Source organism: Polyodon spathula, chromosome 4 (genome assembly GCF_017654505.1).
Source record: "Polyodon spathula isolate WHYD16114869_AA chromosome 4, ASM1765450v1, whole genome shotgun sequence".
Lineage (NCBI taxonomy): Eukaryota > Metazoa > Chordata > Actinopteri > Acipenseriformes > Polyodontidae > Polyodon > Polyodon spathula.
Window position 1 is genome coordinate 84200701 of NC_054537.1, and position 24866 is coordinate 84225566.

A 24866-nucleotide genomic window follows, 5' to 3' on the forward strand; every position below is an offset into this window, starting at 1 on the left:
AAATTAGTCCATTAGCGAATCTGGAATTTAATTCAGTAGTTCAACTGTACATATACATATGTCAGCCTTGTGCCACACAATTACTATCAGAAAATATTGTCAAAAACGTTGTCACTTGTGGAACAAAAATATAAATGTCTCGCTTTATTGTTACTCCGACAAGATTTCCATGATGTCGACTATTTCCCTATATTAAAGGGATAATATATATATATATATATATATATATATATATATATATATATATATATATAGATATAGATATAGATATAAAGCAATTTTCACTGAGATTTAGATTCTGTACTGGTGGCACTACCTATTGAATGCATCGAAGCTAGTGGGCTGTGGCTGTGCAATCCTCGCTTTGGGAGGCGGGACTCTGAGCAGTGCTCGACAGTGTTAAATACTGCGCCCCACCACTGATCAAAGCACAGCAGTCTGAAAGAATCATCTCGAGCTCTGTCCGGCAACATCATCAAACTATAACATCATGGCTAACGCTTACCTGCAAGGTGTTGAGATCTCCGCAACACAGTTCCTGGATATCTGGCGCCATTATGACAATGATGGTAACTATTAGCTATTTTCACCAGTACTGGATTCAAATAATTCGGTTTATTAGAACTTTGTGGATGGGGTGTTTATGGAAAGGCTGACCTTCCATACGTTATTCACAACTTTGTATCTGGTCAGTGAGATGCTTAGCTCGTTGTTTATGTGTTTTGTTATTTATTTTGTGTGGTCATGTTTGTTTAAGACTGAAGTATAACAACAGTTACATTTGTGGTTTAATTTTCTATGGGGACTTACTAAAGCTGTTTTAAAGAATCGAGATGTTCTGTTGAGAACATTTTTAAAATCAAGCAACTATTTCAATGACGCATTTTGATGAACCTCACATGAAAAACTGTATTACATATTCACAGAAATACCTAATTTGCTATTGTTGGTTGTGTTTTTCTTACCCTACTAACTATGTATGTTTTCAATGTCGTAACAACGTAAAATATTTTATTTTGGTTCAACGTTTGAAATCTTAATGCATGAACTACATTATTGTTATTTTTAAATTGATGACTATTGGTGTGGTTGCTGCGCTACATCTCGAATTTGTTTTATTGGTTGATTATTTATGTATTTATTTATGTATTTGTTTTATTTTCTTGTATTGTTTCTGTTCAGGTAATGGATATATTGAAGGGAAGGAGCTGCAAAATTTTATCAAGGAACTTCAAGAAGCTCGAAAAGAAGCTGGATTAGTAAGTACAGAACTACCTTTTCCTACAACATTTTCTGAAGTTTAAAAATGTTCTCCACATAAACAGTCAGATGGAATAGTGTAATTGAATTATTGGAACCTATCGTCGTGTATGTTACGTTGTAAGAAAAAAATAGCTTTATCTTAACCTTACGATCAGTGTTTAATTATAGTTTTGTTTGAAAGGGGTAATATAGTATGAGTTGTAGATATAGGCTTAATCTACAAAGTCTTGCAAATGACTATTTGAAAATGCAGTTTATCACATTTTTACTTCTTTACATTTTTTTTAATACAATAGACTGTCGATCTGCTGCTTGGGATTTTACCTTGGCTTGAGTTTTAATGCGCAGTGCATGCCATTACTATGGCACAACGGTAGTAAGTACTCAGGTTGAATTTTTTGGCCCATACTCGGCAGGTGGCTTCCTTACAGTTTGTGTTTTCCAATAATGCATGCATGGGGCCAGCCAGTAATCAACAGATTTGCAGAAACACAGCAAATGGGCCGAAGCCTTAATTGCATACATTCCGTGTGGGGTGATAAAGAATCATCTTCTGGTTGCGCGTCTTACTAAACAAAGTTGATAAAATGTCTTAAAGAAAAACCCCAAAACACACGAAAATGTACATATTACATGTTTTTTAACGTCTGGGCTGAAGGGGAAAAGCTAATTATTATTATTATTATTATTATTATTATTATTATTATTATTATTATTATTATTGTTGTTGTTGTTGTTGTTGTTGTTGTTAATAATAATAATAATAATAATAATAATAATACATATTATTATCGATTAGCCTGTTATAAAATCCCACGCTGTAAAAAATCATGCTTAAAAATAAAACACTAGGTAAAGCATGTTTTAAACATCTAGTGTTGGAGAATGCATTTTAAACGCACAAAAACAAAACTATGAAAATGAACTTAACAGCATACACTTAAAAAACGAGTTGCTTTACATGTATGTTGAACATTTGGATGGTCCCTATATATCAGTGTAACCTACAGTGTCCTCTAATGAAGTTCACTTGGCAGAGAGTTGTATGTTTAATTGTTTTGCACAACCTTTAATGATTTTTTAAAAATTAAAATTTCAAATGAAAATAGGTGAGGTATTAGCACCAGTGATGATGGAGTTAGCTCAACCATTTAACTCCAAAACTTAACAGTAGACAGACAGTTAATTTATAGATCTGTAGCAATTATACACCAGTGAAGTTTCATATTCGCTCAGGAAACACTTTGGTTATATTACTAATTTATTGTGTTATGCAGATGATACATGCAAATTCAGGGGATTCAACTACACTGCTTGAACAATAAACAAATAAACAAAAATATGCAAATGATCATGCACATTGATTGCAATTAATGTAGAATACATTGATGCCTGTGAAACATGTGGGTTTATGTGTCTGGTATCCTTTTTGAGTACAAAATACAGTATACTGTGAAGTGCTTTAGTAAATGTACAACAATGAAAGTAAAAATGCAGAAGAAAGCCGATATGTCAGAGTTTGAGGGGTGTTATAATGGTGGCCATGTTGGCGGAAACCTCCATTATGATAATATCTGTTGACTAGGAACTGAAATAATTGTTGAAAATGTTACACACCTTCCATCTGAGGAAGGTCCGGTTGTCAGAACATTGTCAGCTGTGGCGAGAAGAAATCTGCAGTACATCTAATAGAATGGGTCCAGCACCAGTTGTCACAGAAGAGGTGAACTCTGCACTGTTAGCTATCTGGCTGTTCAATTCAATGGGATCATTTAATGGGATTTTATACCAACTGCTGCTCTCTAGAGTCCAGGTGCCAGCAGGATTTTTTCACGCTCAGGTGTAACTGGCAGGAGATCTGCCCCATCTTTGGCTGACTAAGAGGCCAGTGCATTCATAACTGATGAAGCCTGGAGTGTGGGCTCTGGTATGGTGGGGGGAGCATTCTGCTCACAGACTGATTACTGTGACTGGTCAAGGGATTTTTTATCTTGGCTTTCTTGATATTGCTTTTTTAAGATTAGTCACGGACGTGGAAGGCATGTGAAGAGCATGATAAATATTTTCTTTTGGCCACTCCTGTCTATTAATTTGAGCCAACTGTAGGTGTTACCAACTTTCCTCATGGGGTTCAAACAGCAGTAGTGTAACAGAAGAATATGTTATAGATTGTAAACACAAGGAGAACCAACGACCCCACATGCATAGTTATCAAAATGTTTATATTCTGTTCTTTGGAAGAGAGATGCATGAAGAGCTGCAATATGCTTAAGTAGCAAATGCCTATATGGATATATCATGATGATTTCCATTACATGAGAGTAGATGTTGAACTTCATGCTGATTTGAACTCGGCTCTCGCCAAGATAAGCACCAACTAAGATGTAGCTTTGCAGTAAACTAGTGTGATCCATCTGCATCTCCATCCATTTGCATTGTTTTCCATCTGATGATGTAGATATCCTTCTGTCTGTTGTTGATTGCTGAAGTGTAATGCTGGCTCCAGGGATAAGCTCATTTTGCCTCCCCAGCGCATCAGCACACACAACGGCTGAGATGCTGGCTCCGGGGATCAACCCAGTGCTGTCTCCCCAGCGCATCAGCATGACAACCATCTGGATTGAGCTAAGTAGGGTACATCTCTGGGGTCTTCAAGTGGGCACCTTCCATCCTCGGTGTTTCATTGACTAGCCCACGTCACCTCAAGAGGGCTCAACAGTGATTCTGGCGTCCCAGCATCACCCCCCTCCATCACCCACTCAGCTCAGCCCAGCTTACTTAACTGTACATCAGCATTGTTTTCTTTCTATTGTGCTTGAGATCCCCATCCAGAATCTTTCTGTCTCAACCACAGCCAGTTGCTGCTCCTTTCTGCTGCTTCTAATAAGTTCTTGACTCTGCGACGTAACTCTTGGCCACTGAACCCAACGTCTCTGAGAAACCGGGTTGTAGAGTGTGCCACAAATCCTCGACAACCCACCTCCACTGAGTAAACTCAGACTCTCCATTCTCGCTGTTCCGCTTCAACAGCTAGTTGAGCATACCGAAGTTTCTTCCTGTCATACGCCTCATCCACAGCATCTTCCCATGGCACTGTTAACCCTACCAGATGAACAAGGCATGCTGATCCAGACCACAAGACAATGTCTGGTCAAAGGTTAGTGGTGGCAATCTCAGGTGGAAAAATAAGCCGTTGACCAACATCTGCCAGCATCTTCCAGTCTCTAGCAGCTTCCAATTGTCCTGAGCGAGGCTTGATTTTAACACCTTTTCTTGGTGGTTGCTCTCCTGGACGGAGGAGTATTGTCTTTTATGTTTAATGCTTTGATGGAACTGGTGGCAACTTATTGATCAGGTTACGCTTGTCTTCCTGCTAAGGCCAAACATTGCAGCACCTGGTCATGGCGCCAAGTAAACCGTCCTTGGCTAAGACCCACCTTACATCCTGTCAAAATGTGCCTTAATGTTGCAGGTAATGAACAGAAAGGACATGAGGGATCCTCAACCACCCAGAGGTTTAGGTTCTGTGGTGATGGGAGAACATCATATGCTCATCTGATGAGTAAACTGATCCTGCTTTGTTCCATTGTCCCAAACTCTCCCATCTCATCCATTCTCCCTGCTTGGCCTGGGAAATGGCCTTTACACACCTGATCCTCTCCTCCTGCTTTTGCACCTCATTGACTACCAGCTTTCTCCATTGAGCCGGGGTTGCCTTGTGCCATGTAGGAGGAGCTGAACTGAGACCAAAACCTCCTTTTCTATGCTGAACTTGCCCCAAGATATCTCTGATTCGAAGGGCAGCCTTAGCATCTTCCACAGCTTTCTTTGTCGTCCATTTTCTTCCAGTTTTCAACACAGGTGCTGCCTACTTTACGCATTTCCAGTCAGACGTTGGCACACTTAAACACCTCAGTTAGAGCAGAGATTGGTAGCTGCAGTATTCTTTTACCATAAAGTCCCACTCTGCTGAGGCAGCGTGGAACCCAACCATTTCTTGATGTATGAACTGATTAAAGCTTCCAGCTTTTCAACTGTTGTCAATGAAACCTTGTACACAGTCAGTGGCCACAGCAGAATTGGCAGTAGACCAAACTAAAAGCACCAGAGTTTCAGTTTTCCTGGTAAAGCACTGCTGTCTATGCTCTTCAACCCTTTCACTGCTTGCTGTCTAACTTCTCCCACACAAGCTGTGTCCTTTAGATCCCCGTCGTACTATCTCCCTAGACTTTTCACTGGCTTCTCAGACACTGTTGGTATTGCTTCACCATTAATGTAGAACCTTTTATCTACTACTTTACCTTTAATTATAGAGATGCTCCTTGATTTAGTGGGCTTGATTTGCATTCGTGCCCATTCAATGTTATTGGCTAATTTGTCCAATAACTGATTAGTGCAGGCTACTGTTGTAGTCGTGGTTGTCATGTCATCCATGTATGCTCGAATTGGTGATAGTCGCATTCTAGAAGCCAAGCGCTCTCCTCCCACTACCCATTTTGATGCCCTTATAATTACTTCCATTGCCATGGTAAAAGCCAGTGGAGAAATGGTACATCCTGCCATTATTCCAACTTCTAGGCATTGCCATGTAGTGCTGAATTCTGAAGTTGAAAAACTAAATTGCAAATCTCCAAAGTAGACTTTCACTAAATTTGTTATTGTCATCGGTACGCTGAAAAAATCAAATGCTGCCCAAAGAAGTTCATGTGGCACTGAACCATATGCATTAGCCAAATCCATGAATGTCACATGGAGATCCTTCCTCTCCTTTTTTGCTGGTTGAATTTGTTGCCAGATTACACTGATGTGTTCTAAGCATCCTGAGAAACCTGGAATGCCTGGTTTTTGTACTGAAGTGTCAATGAAGCAGTTCTTTAATAGGTAGGTTGACAATCTCTGAGCAACAATGCTGAAGAAAATCTTGCCTTCTACGTTTAATAGGGAAATAGCACAAAACTGACGATGCTTGTAGAATCCTTTTCTTTTGGTATAAAGACTCCACCTGCTCGACGCCATGCTCTTGGTACAGTCTGTTTTTCCCATGCCACTTTCATCAGTTTCCACAGGATTCGAAGAACTCCAGAAGCACTCTTGTACACTCTGTACGGAACTCCATTAGGCCCTGGAGATAATGAAGCCCTTGCTTTTTTCACAGCTTGCTCTACTTCTTTCCACTTAGGTGCACAGTCCTCCATTTGATATTCGGGTGGATTGATAGGTGGGATATCTGAAGGAATTGACATAGGCTCCTGCCTTTTTGAATCTGTATGTGTTTCCTCCAAATATCTTTCCAGCTCAAACTTAGATGATTTTAGTGTGCCATTTTTCTTGCTGGTGAATATCTTCTTTACAAATTTGAGTGGATCTTTATAAAATTTATTTCTTGCATGCTCTTTCTTTTTGTAGCGTTTCCGTAGGCGCTCAGCCTGCGCAATGTTGCAAGCTTATCTTTTATGACCCTATGATCATAGTTAAATTTGTATTTATATCAGTAGAACTGTTTGACCAATTGAGATTATTCTTAGTAAAACAATTCCATTGCAATATTCTCGCAGGTGTCAGAATCTAGGTCATAGTGACCTTCTTAGAATGTGTTTGACCTTTGATTGCTTGTGCTAATGTAGGTGTCATAGTGACTTTTTTATAGTATGGACACCTGATTGACTGAGCTATTAAGAGCTATCTATTGAGAATGCTTCTCCAAATCTTATTAAACTTTGCAAGCAACATTTTAAGTTAATCCCCATCTGGGATTCTGGAGAAGCACTAAACCTGGTTTTGATGGCAGGGGGCATTTGTTATGAGATGCTCGTCTATGTTCTGTGTCCAGGTCATGTTATAGTTAGCAGTGTTATATATTCTTGGTGGGGGTTATGTACAGTGTGTTACTTACTGTTTAACAGGATATTGTACATATTTTCTAATACATTTTAGTACCCAAAATATGTATAACAGAAAAAAATACAATAGAAGTTGTAATTATGTTAATAGTTTATACATTGCATATTGAGGCACTTTTATAGCAGTTATCAAAGAGCAGCAACCCAGACAGCAACCACACAAAAACAACACAGTAAAAGCACTGTTGATAATTATACACAAGTATAGTTCAAGGATGCAATTCATCTTTTAATTGTGGGCCAGAATTACAATCAAAACAGGATACGTCAAAATGATTCCCCATGATGTTATTATATACTGTTAGATAGTGTCAGGATCCACTATGTTCAGCAACATATGAGCAACTGCATGAGGAATTATCTTAACCAAAAGAGAGATCTACTTTAAATACAGTTGTAATGGAACTAATATGTTAAATGTCTTCTATTGTTAAACTGCTTCACGTACCATCAGCTTTTTATCTTGGAGACTTCCGATTGAAAAACTAAAAAGGTATATAAGCATAAAAAAAAGGAAACAGCGGTTTTGAAAGCATGGATATAGAAAGGAAGTCATTATGTTATTTTGTGTGGCTGTAGCGGTTTAAGATTTAACTGTAGCCTGAAAATGACTGTTGAGCTAATTATGGAATTTCTATTTGAATCTCTCTATTATTAAAATGTACTATAAATCACATTTTATAGACTTCAGTATACCTTGCACTTCCCAAATTAAAACTGCAGCATTGGCCCATTCAGACGGAAATGTTCTGGTTGGTTCTCATCATGTCCTGAGAATGGAAATGATTCACTTTTGGGAGCTGTTAGGTTCAGAGGGCTACTTCACTAGTACTTCATGCCTTTTACCTCTGGAGGCCTGGGTTCAAATCTGTCTCAGGTCACAATAAAAATGGATATGTTGGTTTGTACAGCCTAATGTAAACAAACCAGTCTTGTTTCTTTAGTTTTAAGATGGAGTACTTACTTGCTAGAATAAATTAGACGGGATAAAGGTTTATTGTGATATAAAAAACTTTTTTTTTTTAAGTACATAATTTAGGTACAAAAATTACCCATTTAATTTTAGAAACAATCACTAACAAACAATCTACTTATTCAATTGACAATCCGCTTACAGTATTCAATTGACTTATTCAGTTCAGTTAAACGTACACAGTAATATATATGCTCTGAGCTATACTTTCTTTAAATTTACTTATACATCATTTTTAAAAAATGGAATCCAAATCAATACAAAGCAAGTACTGGTATTTGTAACCCACTGAAGCAAGTACTGGTATTTGTAACTCATTGAAGCAAATACTAGTTTCTGCCTAATGAAGAACACAGTGCTTTTTGTCCAAGTATTGATATTTGTCCTAATCCGTGTCTTGTCATTGATTCCATTTGTTGTGATCTGCTAAAGGTTCTGCCAGGATTTTTTATTGAAGGAGTGTCTTGGTGATATGACATTTTAAATGGGAATCATTCACTTGTTCAGAAAATTATGGTTCTTCATTTGAACACTTTGCATTGAAGGAAAATAGCTACACTGGTCCCACCAACAAACTTGAGGTCAAATTCTATATACCTCGAAGTTCCCGCTAAAGCTACATCCACACTCGATGCGAGTGAATAATTTAGAAGTCACTGCAATCAAATTGGAGTATCCACACCAGCAGCGAGCGACGCGAGTGATGTCGCTTTGAGAACATTTTGCATCACTAAAATAGAACCTGTTTCTATTTTTTTTTTCCGTCGTGCAACTAGAATGAAACTGACCAATCAGGAGCAAGGTTCCACCCTTGACACACGTCAAACACACGCCTCAAAGCACATCATGCCTCAAAACAATTTAGTCACGACAAAAAGTTCATTTATGAGTTGCAGCAGTATCCATTATTATATGATTGCAAATTGTATGACTACAAAGACATCAAGAAGCAAGACAATGCCTGGGTGGCTTGCAGGTGGTGAATTTAGCAGCCCCGAGACAATTTCTTTCAGGTCATGCAAGTTGTATAAAATAGATTTATTAATAAGCAAAAGTAAACCGGAGCATACATGCAGTCTACATATCCAGCATTTAAATGATAAAACATTCTCTTTTGCTGGCTTTTAAAAGTGACACAAAAAAGATCCTGCATTCACACAACTTGAACACATGACCTCATTTTAAGCTGGCTTTAAAAAAAAAAAAATTGGGTTTGTTTGCTTGTTTTTATTCTAATGTTTGTCACTAAATTGCTCTGTGGCACAAATCTGTGACAAGAAGGTCTTTACATAGGCCTAAAGCAAAGTTTTGTGGAGATTCACCAAACAAACTCAAATATTATTGAGGTCAGCAATACTTTAAATTCTGTGTGGCACATCCCAACATTATCAAGCTCATACATAGTTTTGAAGGTTATGATCCATATTTATAAAGCATTTATCTGTCAAGTTCACTGGACTGTTTTAAAAAGAAAAACTAAATACATGTAAATAATAATACAAGGTAAGTGGTGACCTGTGCATAATAACAAATATGTTTATAATAATAATAATAATAATAATAAAGATGGTCGCCACGAGAAGCGGAATGATAATGGATGGATGGATGAAGATGGTGATTATGTAGTGCTTAACAACATAATAATATAATAATAATAATAATAATAATAATAATAATAATAATAATAATAATAATAATAATGCACTTTAAAATACTTAAAACAGTTAATAAACAAAAAAAAGATCAAAGAAATAATTTGTAAGAGATTCATTAAATTGTATAAATGTCTAACAATAAAATAATTTTGTTGAAAATATCAGTTCAACTGTGCTACTGTTGTCCAGCAGTCTTCTCACATGAAAATATGTCATTACAGATTTCCTAAATTCTGAATAGGTTTACAGAGATATTCATGCACTGCATAATCTTTTACATTATTTTGATGTATGTATGTATGTTAATATTAATGCCTACCTGACCAACTGCAGCTCAACTAATCTGATTAATAATATTAGTAGGCTTGTACAGCCACTACTGTGTTTAAAAAACCTTAGTTTTTTTTACTGTGTTCTTTCATCTGGGACTACTGACATTAATATTGCACTAATTCTGACATTAAAACTCGATATGTCATAGTGAGACGAATCCTTCTTTTTAAAATAATATATGTGTTTATTTTTTATATTAAATTGTTCCTCTTTTGAATCCACTCTGTTACAATTTCCAAAATATATTTCAACACATTTTAAAGAGCAAAACAACAAAACAAACAAAAAAATAAAACCTTAGCTGTGATCTTTTAAAGCTGTGTGTTTCTGGCTTGAAAATGCTGTTTCGGGACCAGAGGGGGTGTTTGAAACCATGACTGCTTCACCTCCCTGTGACGATCACGGTCATATTTTAGTTGTGTGTACATGGTTGGTATTCCTTGGGCTACATCTTTTTCGGAACACGATTCTGATAATTTGTCTGTAGAATTTTTGTTTAAAATATGTCAAGAGTTTTTCCATTTGGATGTTTTAAAAAAAAAAAAAGTTTTACAAGCAGCGCCATACGCTGACTGTTTCAAGCTAAAGGGGTTTCATTGAGCGAAATCAAATCAAACAAAATAGTCTGTATTGATTCATCTACCAGCACACGTTGAAAGGAATCGGGCTGGCAGTCGTACACAGGTACATTTTTCAAAGCCTTTGCCACCGTGTGAACTTGGTGAAAAATAGTTGAGCCACAAGGGAAAACGTTACCTAATTAACTGGCTGTCTTTCTTCTTATCAGTATTTCCCCATGATGAGTAGTATGGGATCCTGTGTATATGCAATTTTAAGATTTAATTTAACTGTTTCAAGTAAGAAACTTGTGTTTGTTGGATTTGGTTCAGAGGGCATAGGGGATTTAAAGTAGATGACAGGTGTTATAGAATAGACTTATAAAATGATTACAGTATCGGTGATCGTCTGTCTGTTTAACTTTATGAATTCGTAGTTGCTACATGAATATAGAAATCTCTCCTAACCGAATCATTTTCAGCACAGCAATTTCCTTAAAGTCTGTCTACTTGGCAAAAAATACAAGGATAGTGTTTATGCCCTCTATTAAAAGCAGTATTGAATAGATGTTGCTAAATGAATACACCATTGAAAAGCTGCAGAAGGCTTTTCAAGACGATTCATTTTAAAATATTTAAGAAGTAACGCTGTTGTTTTCAATAACTGTTGCCAGGAATTAACAGAGGCAATGAAGGGTTTTGTGGAGACGTATGGACAGAATGCAGATGCCAAGATAGGTATAGTTGAGGTAAGAAACTGAATTCAAGTATTACTTTAACGTATTGCTTGCCACTTTTAGTAAGTAGTAAATAGCTTCAAATGTCTTTTTCATTGTTTTTTATTTATTTTTAACCACCTGGTACATGGTGATTGCAGTGATTCTCAATGGTTCTGGGTTCTGTTGCCCTACACAATTCAGTTCTCATTTTCTCTAAATATGCCTTTACGTGGATTGGAGCTTGCTTTGAGCTTGTCTGTAGAATCCTAAGTGGCAGGACTCAACATTCTTTCCCATTCCAATCAAATTATTTGACAATATGACCTTTCAACTCTTTCAACCCATGGTCATAGTGCTACATTTTCTTAATTGACAGAAGGCGGCTCAAAATCTGGTAAGTTAGATTTAGGGAAAAATATTTGGAGCAACAGACCCCAGAACCATTCACATTGATTTCAAACACCATAAAATACTAAGAGAATTGTAAATAACTAAAAATAAAAATAAAAAAGCAATTCAAATTTGAACCTACTTACTCTTTATAATAATAGCCTATTTGAGAGGATTGCTGTACCCTTCTTACCTGACATTCAAATATTATGTAACATCTAGATACCCAAAACTTTCCAAGCATATATCACATTATTTCATCAAGTGAATTTTGTTTTTCATGTTTTTACTGTTTACTGTACGATATCTGATTCATAAATAAAGAGAACTCACACCATTTTGAGCATTATACCAAAAATGTCTTCTTAACATAAAGGTAAAAATGTGGCACAGGTGAATCTACATGTATCATGGAAAACAAAGCATGAAAATAAAGCTGTTCAATAAAGCTGTTCAGGAACGGAATTGACAGGTCATGCTAACCCTGCTATGGACAGAGTTGAGTTATTATAGCTGTATGTTATTTGTGCGGATCAGTCTTCATACTTAACTAGAATGGCTATATTAACATCCCTGCTGCTGTAGCTCTAGTATGCTGTCTATAAATGTTGCCAGTGTAGCTACACTTCCAGCCACATCATTTTACAACAGTGTTGCTAGTTTGGGACTTGTGGGGTACTTGGAATAAGGCCAGATACAAAGGCTTTATTTCACTGCTATATTTTTAAAGGAGAACACACACATTTAATTGTATAACCCCATCCTGAGTTCCAGGGCAGAGATCTGTTAACGCTGTCCAAACGTTCTAATTTGCACAACAAATGTCCTAATTTACACCATAAATGATACAGTACAATTGTCAGGTATAAAGAAGAGCTGAGAAAATGAAAAATACAAATAAGGAATGGAAGATTTCTAACAGTGTATGACATTTTTGTGTTTTTCACATAGCATGTAGTCTGTTGAGTTAAAGTTTGAACTTCATCCAAATACAATATAGAAAGTGATATACAATAAACTTCTTACTTGAAAATACTACTACTAATAATAATAATAATAATAGTAATAATAATAATAATAATTTCCTTTCTTGTTGTACAATCATTTACTGCAACTCAACCAATGCTGTAAATAAGGAAAGGGTGCATTCGTCTACATATTAAGGGTCACAATAAACAACAATTGAGCCTTATTTTGTAAATACTATGACATTTTAAATATTTATCTAAATTAGTTTGGTACACTGCTTCTTTCTCTATTTTGAAAAGCACAGCCAGTTGAAAGCCTAAATCTCCATCATTTTTAGGTTATTTAATTGATCACAAGAAACCTTTCACCTGTTTAAATCTTTAGAAGCTTACTGTGCTCTCTATTATGGAGACAATTATTGAAACAAAAGTGAGAGACAGGACATCATGGGAGAGTGTATTTACATTGGGCTAAAGTAATTGTCCTCTGCGTAACTGATTGATTAGACAGATTGTTCACCATTGCTCAAAGTTGTGTCTATCCATAAATGCTTTTTAAAGTGCTATCGAAATCAAAATTTTATTTAAGTTCATTGTAAAGCAAGCATATGGGGATATAGTAGAGCTATAAGACAAGGATGTTTTATTTTCTTTTTTTCTCTGCAGCTTGTACAGATCTTACCCACAGATGAGAACTTCTTGTTGGTCTTTCGGCAACAGCTAAAGTCGTGTGCAGAATTCATGCAGGTGTGTGAAAAAAGAACATTGGACCTTACACTGTTACACTGGTAGGGTGTTAATAAGTGGGGAAGAGTCTACAGCAATTTCACAGCACAGAACCTGTCAAATAATACTTCAGATCTGTACATTTGAACCATACAACGGTCAGTCCCAGAATTATAAATTGTGTCTCATACTTTTAGGGAAAATGTAGTTAGATTAAATCCTTTTATAGTTTTACCAGCAAAAAGAAAACAACTTTTTTCTTGTAGCAATTCATGCAATCTTGAATATGAAAGCAGTGACCTGCTGTTTTGCCCATTGTCACCTAAGTGAAATACAACAGGGAGACTCTGCTTTTATATACAGTATTACAGAAAATGAATACAGGTCAGGGATGCAATTTGTATAAAAATGAGAAATTCGAGGCACAGTTCATTTACATGGAAGTGCTACACATTGCAGGTCTTTCTATGTTGTTGTCCAATCACTGGATTTCGGATACTTTATGGATTTTTTTAAAAAAATCAAGATTTCAGCTTGTAACACAACAAACTGTGAAAAAGTCCAAGGGGGGTGAATACTTACTATAGGCACTGTATATAGTAACACTACAGTACTTAATCATATCAGTTGTACCTTATTTCCTTTACTGTCTTCCACAATGAAATCCTTATGGTCACAGGCATGTTCTTTGTTTTTTTTTGTGTGTGTTTAGGCTTTTTTTCTTTACATTTCGACACAATTTGCAATTCTGTTTTAAATTCCAAGAACGTTTAAATACTCCCTATGGAACTGTAATATATCTTTAAATCTGGCGAGCAAGAACTCGTTCCTAATTGTAATCTTGTTTTAAATCTCGCAAGTGTGTTACAATCCTCCAATGGATATGCAGGATTCTTTTTACATCGAAAGCGGACATGTGCTTTTCCACTGTTTATTGGATGTATTTTATTTTGTATCAGGGGTGTTTTATCGGTTTTTATCGGTTAAAGCCGAAAATCAGAAGCCCTATTTATACTTTGTGCTTCTGTGACTGCTGTCAAAATATATGCTGTGCCCCTGTGATGATGGAGTCTCAAGAACAGCTGAAATGTATTTAGCAAAGTAACAGATACATGCAGTAATTCCCATGTATCCCATCTGCAGGCCTGGCGAAGATATGATGCTGATCATAGTGGCTACATCGAGGCAGATGAACTGAAGGTGATTGTCTATTAAGAGAGTGGACATATGGGAAGATTGCTAGTGCAATTAACAACTAGTGGTGGGAATACATTCTATAAAATGGCTTGAAAATGTCCTCCATCCTGATATTCCAATGAAATGTGGTTTAAGGAATACAGCAACCAATGATTCAGATATAATTTCATTCTAGCCATGCCAATCACAGTTTCAAAATAACAGTGGGCCATTTTATAAGCGCAGTAACACACTTGAAAGCATCTTGTGTGTTATTGCTTATGTGTAGGGCATTGTCTAAGTCTTAGTTTCTAAGAGTTGTCAGCTTAGTGGTTCTAGCTGCTCATATTGTGCAATTATGACAATTATGACACTCAATATGACATTTCCTATAACAAGAGGCCCCCGTCACACACAGTATTAACTCATCATGAACGTCAAAAGATTGTATTTAGAAACTGATATTGACATCAAAGTTTTTTTTTTTTCATGTTATTTAAAGTTTTACTATAAAGTTGTTCTTTAAATCTGTAACTGTGATTGATTATACATAACATATTAGCCAGTATGTATTAATTACACAATACATATGATTTTTATGGCTCTCGCTCAATACATAATCATGGTGTTCCTTGATCCCTTTCCAACATGTTAATACAGGAGGCGGACAATTTATTAGGACGCCTTCTATCTAAATAAAACTCTATTTACACACTGTTCAAATCAATACTGTTCTCTACCTGCATTCAGTGTTAAAACTACTGTGCATTCTGATTGACTTAGTAGAAACAATTGGGGCAACCTTGGACCCCATTGGTTTTACAGTTGTGCCTATTTGCTTTGTGCTGGGCAAGGTTGCTCTAATGGTTTCTTGAAACTTGACTTCACTAATATACAATTGAACAAGAACGGTTCAGCATTTATTTTCATTTCATACAGTATTAAATGACAGTGTTTATATCTGATAGTGAAAAGTAAGTAAATAAATAAATATCAAGATAGATAAAGAAATAAATAAGTGTCTATGTATTGATTCATTTATTCATATATCAAGGTTTTTATTCCTCTTAGGAGTATGTCCTTACATAAACCACTCGACCCTAACAGGGCTTGTGATTTACTGGGACACCCTCCTGCAGTGAATAAAAGCCATATAGCATATATATATATTGTTTCCAAAACAGAATTTTCTGAGAGATCTACTACAGAAGGCCAAAAAATCGTATGATGAGAAGAAATTAGAAGAGTATACACAAACAACGGTAAGTCTGTAAGTCTGTCTTGATTTAGGTTCCTATTTTTAGTCAGGGTTGGGCAAAATACTCTAGAAATGTATTTTCAATACAGAATACTCAGAAAACAATGTATCACAATACAAAATACAAATTACTTTGGAATCACAGTGCTTTTGGATGGTTGTTAGGTTGTTATAAGTGTAACCCTTCAAAGTTGCTCTTTAGGAAATATGTGGGGTTTTTAGCATTTTGATAAAGGACTGTTCAGAGACAATTACTGTTCCAAGCACCTTTTTTTTTTTTTTTTTTTTTTTTTTTTTTTGCTGTCAAGGTGCAGTTTTAAAATAAATAACAATTTTCAACACCAGAAAGTTTTAGAACATTTTTTGGGGGGTGTTTGAGTAATTATGTAGCAAGCAAAAACCTTTGCATATTCAAACAGTATTTATTTAATGTCTAATATTAGTGTAGTTTTCAGTACACATTGATGTACTAGACTGATGTGTGGCACTGTATAGTTCTCAATCAGTTTTCCTTCAGCAAAACAAGTTTCTGGAAGAGGTCACCCGACAACCGATTTCTTTTGGGGCTGAAAATCAAGCCAGCAAAAGAGAACAGACGCTCAACAGGAGCAGAGGAAGGAAGAAGAGTATTAACGTATATAAACAGCTTCTTTGAAAGGGTGTTGCTCTAAAGATGCCACATCCTTCCTTAAGGGTCTTCAAAAAAATGAAGGATCTCCGGCTCAGCTTAGTTGCTTGTTGTCAAGAGAGTACTTATCTGGGAAACATCTTTGCTATCCATAAAAACAAAGAAGTCATCTTCTTCCTCTTCAAGGGGTCTCCCACTATAATATTCTGATACAAGACCCAGCTCTTTAGCAGCCTGAAGCACTAGTTTATGGAATCTTCTGGTGTCTCCAGAAAGACAGTGTGGCAGCCAGCGCATTATTGTTGATTTAAAGTTACCCCCAAGATGAACTGGCGCATGCGTGTGCATTTTTTTATTTATTTATGTATTTATTTTATCGATTATGTGATCACTATAATTAAATTTTATACAATGTATTTTGGAGTACTTTGAAATTACAAAATACTCAGGAAATGTATTTTCGATACAAAATACTTCTAAATTGGCATTTGCATTACAAATTACAAAATACAAAAGTAATGAAAATACGTATTTTAATTACATGTATTTTCGATACTGCCCAATTATGTTTTCAGTCAGCATTCATATTTAGAAGAAGCATGAACTTCCATCCATAGTGGCTTATATATAAAAGGCTCCCTGTGAGTTTTCAGTCTTGGCTGGGGACCCATAGGGAGTGCTGCATAGCCTTTGGTATCCTGTTGGCGAGGGAGGAAAACACCTGATTGGTTCACCTCACTGCACCACAGAACCCCCTACTGATCAGGAGGAACTCTGCCTCATTATGTATGAACTGAACATTACAGAAGTTTATCCTTTAAATAGTACCACTAACATAATTAGAAATGGCCTTTACACCCCTGTGAAACAGAGAACTGACCCCCATATAGTATTTCATTCCATAAGCCTCCTTGCCCAGATAGTCCATATTTAATGTTTAAGAATATGGATCATATTTTATGTTGATTTTATACTGAAAAGTTTCTCTGTTTCAGCTGAAAATGTTTGATTCCAACAACGACGGGAAGCTTTGCTTGGCAGAAATGGCAAGGTTTGTTGTTCAAAAATTTTATTGAATAAAGGTGTCTGCCGAATAAATAAATAATAACAACAGCTGTTTTTTTCTTTTAGTATAGTTTTCTGTACAAGTTAAATGGTTGCTATAATGAACTTAAACAAAATGTCCTTCTAACAGATTACTACCTGACCAGGAAAACTTTTTACTCAAATTTCAGGTAAGTGCAAAATTACATAATAATACTAAAACTAAATAATACTATTTTGGTCATTTATGTTTTATTCTCTGTCCTCTGATGAGTGTCAGTTAAATTAAAGCTCTTATATTTTTCTTCATAGAATGTGAAAATGCCAGCCAAAGAATTCAATACAATTTTTGAATTATATGACCAGGTAAGCCTTTAATTTTAATTGAACCAGGCATTCTGTGTATTAGTTGGACCACCCTGACCCCAGGTTTGAAATGATGGTGACAGTGGATCTGCCATATGGACTACATGTCAAAACATTAGTTAATACAGACATTCATTATACAGTCATAACATTTAAAGACATTCTTGTTAAAAAGTTTGTCTAATTTTTACTGAAATGTTTGTTGTATTTTTTCACAAGTTCTGTCTCTGATGGGTTTGACAAATGGAGACAATGTGACATGAACCGCACACCGAAATGTAAACACAAATATGGTCAATTGATACAAAAAGTTATTCCACATACTGTGACCATACTGAACTACTGGCTGTCACTTGATTGATTCTGTTGAACCTGTGCATGGACAATCTACTCCACCTGTTGTGGATGTAGGGAAAGGGGACAGTTTTCCATGATACTGATACCTGTCATGTCTTCTTTATGTTCTTGGCAGAGGATATGTCACTTGCCTCCCTTGCATCTGTGAAGTAAGGTTGTGGCAGATAGTACAGTATGTGATTTATACCTCTTTGTTTTATGGAAATAAGCATAGCTAAGATAATTCATTCAGTAGATATACATTCCATTACCTCAGGGATCTCCCCAGGCCTTTTCAGCCAAATGGGCCACCCGGCAAAGTGTCTGTCGCCGCCCGTTTGAAAAAACCTGATCTGTCCGTCTTGCAGATGCTACTGTGTCTTTAACAATAAGGATTGATTGAGCTTCTATCAGACGAGATCAGTTGCGCGTTGCTGGGTGGAAAAAAAAATCTTGGAACCACATGACAGCTGTGTTACATCTTGACACAACATTTAACCAATCAGAGAGTTGAAGGGGCGAGTATTCTGTGTTAAGCACTTCGAGAGGCTAAAACTTACTGACTGATTTGTGTTATTAGTTAATATTTCAAAGCAGAGTGACACTGTGAATGCAGACGTCCTCCAGTTTTATTCGCGATTGGCGCAATCCGCTGCCTAATACTATATTTGCGCCGGCCGATATATATATATATATATATATAATATATATATAGCTAATATATATATATATATATATATATACATATAATGTCATAATAGCTATACATAGGCACCCAAAAAAAAAAAAAATTGTGATATCATAACAATATGTACCCAGGTGCTTGTGAGAGATATTGGGGGTTGATATATAGAGGTTGTTCGATTTACGAAGAAAGGCATGATGCGATATCGGCTGAACACTTGTCAGCTGACATACAAATTCTTAAGAGCAGAGAGGTGCTGAATTATTACACTGCGGTTTCATGCAACAGTTATGTGTGTGAGTACTGTTGTGTTAAAAAAAAAAATTGGTTAAAATGAACAGTTGCATTCAAAAAATGTAGAACAGTGAAAAACAAAAATAGACGTGCATTAACAAAATGCCCTGAAAACAATTTAGATGAAGCAATAAGCTCAATAATTAAGCTAAAAAGGAAGTACAAGTTTACCTTTTTTTGTGAACTCCAATAACCCTACGTTATCTTTCCCCAGTCAAATCACAGACTGTCTAAATAAGCACAGTAATTTTTCAAGTTCTTTGTCATATTATATATTTAAGGTAAGACAAGTTTATTTTTCCGTTAAAGTGCTCCCGGCTGTAATGTTCTGTCGCCCGGCTGTACAGAATTCCTGGAGAGAACCCTGTACCTGCTGAGAATATCTAGAAAATAAATATGAATTTAGTGTAAAATTGTGGTAAAAAAAAAAATCAAGAATGAGTAACACAGAATAAAACATGTTTTCTTCTGTCAAGGTGCTTGTTACAAAAAGCACAACTCAGTTGAACATTGGATGACCTTTATTGAATGTGTGTCTCTTTGTCATACAACACCAGTCAAGTTCTTGGCCTCAACTCTATTGCTATGTCCCTGCCCAGGATGGATTCTGTGGCACAGCCTCGCTGATGCATATTGATTAGCAGGTTCAGGTTGCACACAAAGTCAGACAGTTGGGGCCGTGTTGATAAGCAAATACTTAAAAAAATCATTGACAGAGGAAATTGCATTTGCTCACATTTATGAAGCTGTATGATGTGTATAACACTGCAACCAACAGCAGGATGAGATCTCACAGCTTTTAATATGTTCTATAATTATATTCCACCACCACCCCACACACACTTTTTCAAAAAACAACTGAGACCCCACATGTTCTGCAGTTGGGGAAGTGCCATGACGTAGGAAATTGCATATTACTGAAAATGTAGACCCGTTTTTGAATTTGCTACACTAGCAGTCAGAGAATCAATCTTCGGAAAACAAGAACACAATAAAGAAAGCTGCCTTTACTATAAACGTTGTTCAGAAAGGTGACATCCACCAAAAGATTTGAAATGAATGATTCTTTATTGCATTTCACAGGTGGCCATGCCCATGATGACATAATATACTTTGGCCCACGGCCTTGTCCATTAGAACTCGATAGCCGCCCCATGAGCTGGCTGAACTGTGATGTAATGATGCTGCCAGGAGAAGGCAGGCAGGAGGAGGACCAAACAAAGAAATGACAAGGAGGCATAGGCGATAGGGCTAGTTATGGAACTGTTTGATCATGTATGTGATTAAAGGGAGGATCCTCATTTCAGAAAAACAACATAGTTTCCAATGAACGTGTAGGAGAAACTAGAGACTTGCATGACATTGACAATGGGGAGTTCAGGCTTCATTAGCAAACTTTGTATATTGTATAAAAAGTCATGGAATCCATACGTTAAAAAAATGAATAAATGGGGCTGGAGTGGATTACTTTATGTTAAAATTGCATTTCAGTGTTTTAGAGAATTCGAAATGAACAACTTGACATTATTTTACTGTTCATGTAGGACAAGGGGGAATCTTTACCTGCATATACGTTAAGATGAAAAGTAGGACCAAATAACCAAATAATATAAGTGATTTGTAATTGTTGTGAAAAGAGTCCTTGAGATAAATTCTGGAGTGTAGTGGTGAATCAGATTTGTACAGGCTTCAGTGCAGTATTTCACCGATGGGCTTCAATGAAGAGTGCAACAATGATATGGACTAACATAGTATTTTTTTTAGATTTGTTTTGCTTTGTTCCTGTAATAGTTAGTAAACATGGCAAATAATGATCAAAGCAGAAACTGCAATACAGAACATAATAGTATGTTACATTTAAAAATTATGAAAAGGTAGATCAGCAGATGTGTCAGCTGGCTGCAGAGCACAGCGTGTGGTTTTCACTAACTCTACTGTGTAGAATAAACAATTTGGATACTTTCTTCCTATGCATCGGGACGCGGGACATTTGCTAGGAAATCGGAACTGTCCCGACTCGACCATATAGGGACTGTGGGCATATATATATATATATATATATATATATATATATATATATATATATATATATTATATATATTGCTGTATTTATTTAAAACGATTTTAAAACATTTCTAAAAGCAATAATTAAATAAGCAAATCTAATTCTGTTACATTTGCGTGTACATGAATTGTGTTTTGTTTTTTTTCCTGAATGCAATCTTTGCATTTCAATGTTTTCAGGATGGTAATGGATACATGGATGAGAATGAACTGGATGCCTTACTTAAAGACCTTTGTGAAAAGAACCAAAAGGTAACTGTTTTTCATCATCATATCTGTAACATTACACTGTAATTCACATAGGCTTGTGGCCATTATGTTTAAGCTTGACCCATTTGGGAAACTGCATTACACTATGCAATATCCAAGTGTTGGCAAAAACCTCTTAACATTTATTTTTGCTGCTGCATCCTGTGTTCAACCTGTTTTGGAAACATTTTGTTAACACAGATATGATTATTCCACAATTCCTGTAGGTTATTTTTTCCTCCAAAGCAATTCCACTGCCCACTGCTGACTCTGTCTTTATAGAGCTTGTCCAGTATGTGTTGCTTGGGCTTGTCTGAAAATGAAATCCTCCCTTTGGCAATGTTGTCTGTTTTAACAATAGCCACTACTTTAACGGATTTGGATTGTTAATAATATTTGGATTATCTCTCAACCCTAAAATTCTAGGTGATGCAAACATTTGGTCATAGCTGTATTTATACTTATTAGAGGGTAAGACAAGCACTGGTAAGAGGCTAGCGTTTGACACAAGGTGGCTCTCAAGTGGGTTAGGCACACTATAATAGTTTTTTAAAATAGCTCATTTAATGTTGGAAATTGAAATTTTAGGCAGCATTCCCAAATAAAGACACACATGCACGTTTAACTGACTGAAATAATGATTTGTAAGTTTCTTGTTACTAACAGGTGTTAGACATCAACAACACTGCAACATACAAGAACACCATCATGGCTTTATCTGATGGAGGGAAGCTCTACAGAACGGAGCTGGCGCTTGTCCTTTGCGCTGATGAAAACTGAGAAACAGTCCTCTGAAATCTCCGCTCACTAGTGATCTCTGTAAAGATAGCTGTGTAAGGGTGTAGGGTATGTGCTATTTATTCATTTATTTATTTATGGTCTGTAAATTTAACTGACAGCTTATAGATACTGGGATCTGTGGCATATACTTTTCAATCTGTTGTTTCTATAATGTTTGTAATGTACAGCTTTTGTAATTATGAGATGAATACAATAATAAAGGATATATGCCTATATTCTGTGATACAGTAAAATATTTTTGCTTCTCTACTGCTTTAAGAAGGGGTATTGGAAAAGCTATGTGTATTGCTGAATACTATATAATCTATAATATCTGCTGTATTTAGAAGTTGTAGCTTGTTGACACCAGTAAAAATTTTCTGCCTGGGAATCTTTTAGCCAAAGCAATAATATCTTAAAAATAAAATGTAATTAACAGGGGCATCTGTGCTTAAAAAAATTATATTAAACAAGTAGCCGGGAGGTTATGTAAACTGACAATATTATGTATTTTGTAATGCACAGCCTTGACAAAGGTTAGGTTTAATCAGCAATTATTAATTAGTCACACATTCTCATAGATATCTGAAGAATTGGCTATGACATGTCACCTATGAATAGCCCAAGTATTGTCAAATCATTTACACTGTAACGAGTTACTAGCTGCACTATGTTTTACACCAGACTCACTGTAACCTGTAATTAAATATTGATCAGCATAACCTTACAAAGTCCATTGTGTTTTGTGGTGTGACTTCACTATATTATTTAAAAAAAAACAAAAAAACATGAGAGCATTGATTGCTTTAAACTTGATTCTTGTACCAGTGTGGAATGTGGTTTTTGTCTCCTCTAACAGAGATTTAAAAAGTGAAACTTCAAAGGACATCTGAGTTCTGTATTTACTTTATCTGCTGTAGCTGTGGCTCATTCATTAGCAGTTCCACTTAATGGAATTATTGAATTAGGTTATATACTAAGAACTTGGTATGACTACAGAAAACAAAATGCTTACACTTCTATTGAATTAAACATTAGTAGCCATTTGTACAGAACACAGAGCCAGCCAGTAATCACATAACTATGGTATGGTTTTGTTTTCTATAGCTGCTATCAGCATGCATTTCATAACCAAAGCATGGTTCGGATAATACAGAAATTCAATTTGGTTTACTGTGCTTCAGATTAGCGCAAGTCTAATAATCCTCATTCTGTAGCATGAATATGCCTGTTCATATGCATTGATCCCCCTTATCATTATTCAACACTAATAAACAATTACTTAAAGAATGTCAGATCTATTTATGATTACTGCGTTTGAACCAGGGTTTGTGTGAATGAGTTCTTACACAGGACCCCTAGACACACACGTAACAGGATGTAATGGGCTTATTAACAGACACAGAAAGACTTTTTTTTTTCATGGAAAGAAAAAATAAACTGTTTCAGTACAATGCAAAGAAAGAAATTAGGCACACTACTGAAAACTTAAGATTTTGAGTTGCTTTTTACTATTTCTGTTTTATTTTTCGTTCCAAAAAATAGTGAAATATCTCTTTGTAGATAATACCTTGATGATACCTCAATGTGCAACCCAGCTTGTGTTGAACTTCAGAACAATGACCCTTGATAAGCAAAAGAACCCTAGCCAAAAGCAGTATAATTGTGAGCTCTGCCAAATGCCATGATTATATAACCCAACTAATAGTATTGCAGCTTTTTATGGGGGGCACAAGTGCTAAAACTACAATTATGGGTTACAAAAGAGCAAGATGATGAAATATACACCGACCCTGCATTTCACTGGTCCAGCTTCTCTTTGTTGTGAACATGTAATAAAGTACTAATAAAAGGACTGAGAATAGCACACATTTTTGTTTGTGTTGCCTGTTTTTATAGTTACTATATGCCTAATAAATGTAACCATAAAACAAGCAAGTAACACCAAACAATTATTTTTTTAATTTATTTAGGACCTCCACCACGTTTCTCCAGCATGATTTGTAAAAGAGAAGTATTGTGTGTATGACTTGCTAAATCCTTATGGTGCTTACTCTCTCAAACATGAACTTTAATACAATGAGAAATAACTATGTCAGTCAGAACTCCTGTGATTTTAAAAACATTTTATTTTAAAAATCCATGGTACGAAGATATTTTAGTATGTAATATTTCAGTATGCAATTGATAAGACCAGAACGATCAAAAACCTTGAACAGCTGTTTAATATCGCCAACTTTTATCACATGATATATCACTATTTAATAGATTTAATCCCATGGCTGTTCTTCTTTCAAAGCTAATTTAATATCATGTCACAAACATCTAGACAGTAGAGCAGAGGCAGTTCCTTCTGTTTCAATAGGTAGAGCTACAGTGCCTATAGAAAGTCTACACCCCCTTTCAAAATTTTCACATTGTGTTGCCTTATAGCCTGGAATTAAAATGCATTATTTTCATTTATCTACACATCCTACCCCAAAGTTGTTGAAAGTCACAGAT

At 35.9% G+C, this 24866-nt stretch overlaps 1 protein-coding gene across 1 annotated transcript; it reads left to right on the plus strand.

The window, feature by feature from the left end:
* The first annotated feature begins 447 nt into the window (after nucleotides 1-447).
* LOC121313878 (calbindin-like) lies at nucleotides 448-23077 on the plus strand. Its single transcript, XM_041246659.1, has 11 exons — nucleotides 448-569; nucleotides 1183-1259; nucleotides 11356-11430; nucleotides 13425-13505; nucleotides 14628-14684; nucleotides 15845-15922; nucleotides 17542-17597; nucleotides 17742-17781; nucleotides 17903-17956; nucleotides 21516-21587; nucleotides 22251-23077. The coding sequence occupies exons 1-11, from the start codon at nucleotides 491-493 to the stop codon at nucleotides 22362-22364; spliced, it is 783 nt and encodes a 260-aa protein (XP_041102593.1). The 5' UTR covers nucleotides 448-490; the 3' UTR covers nucleotides 22365-23077.
* Nucleotides 23078-24866: the final 1789 nt, after the last annotated feature.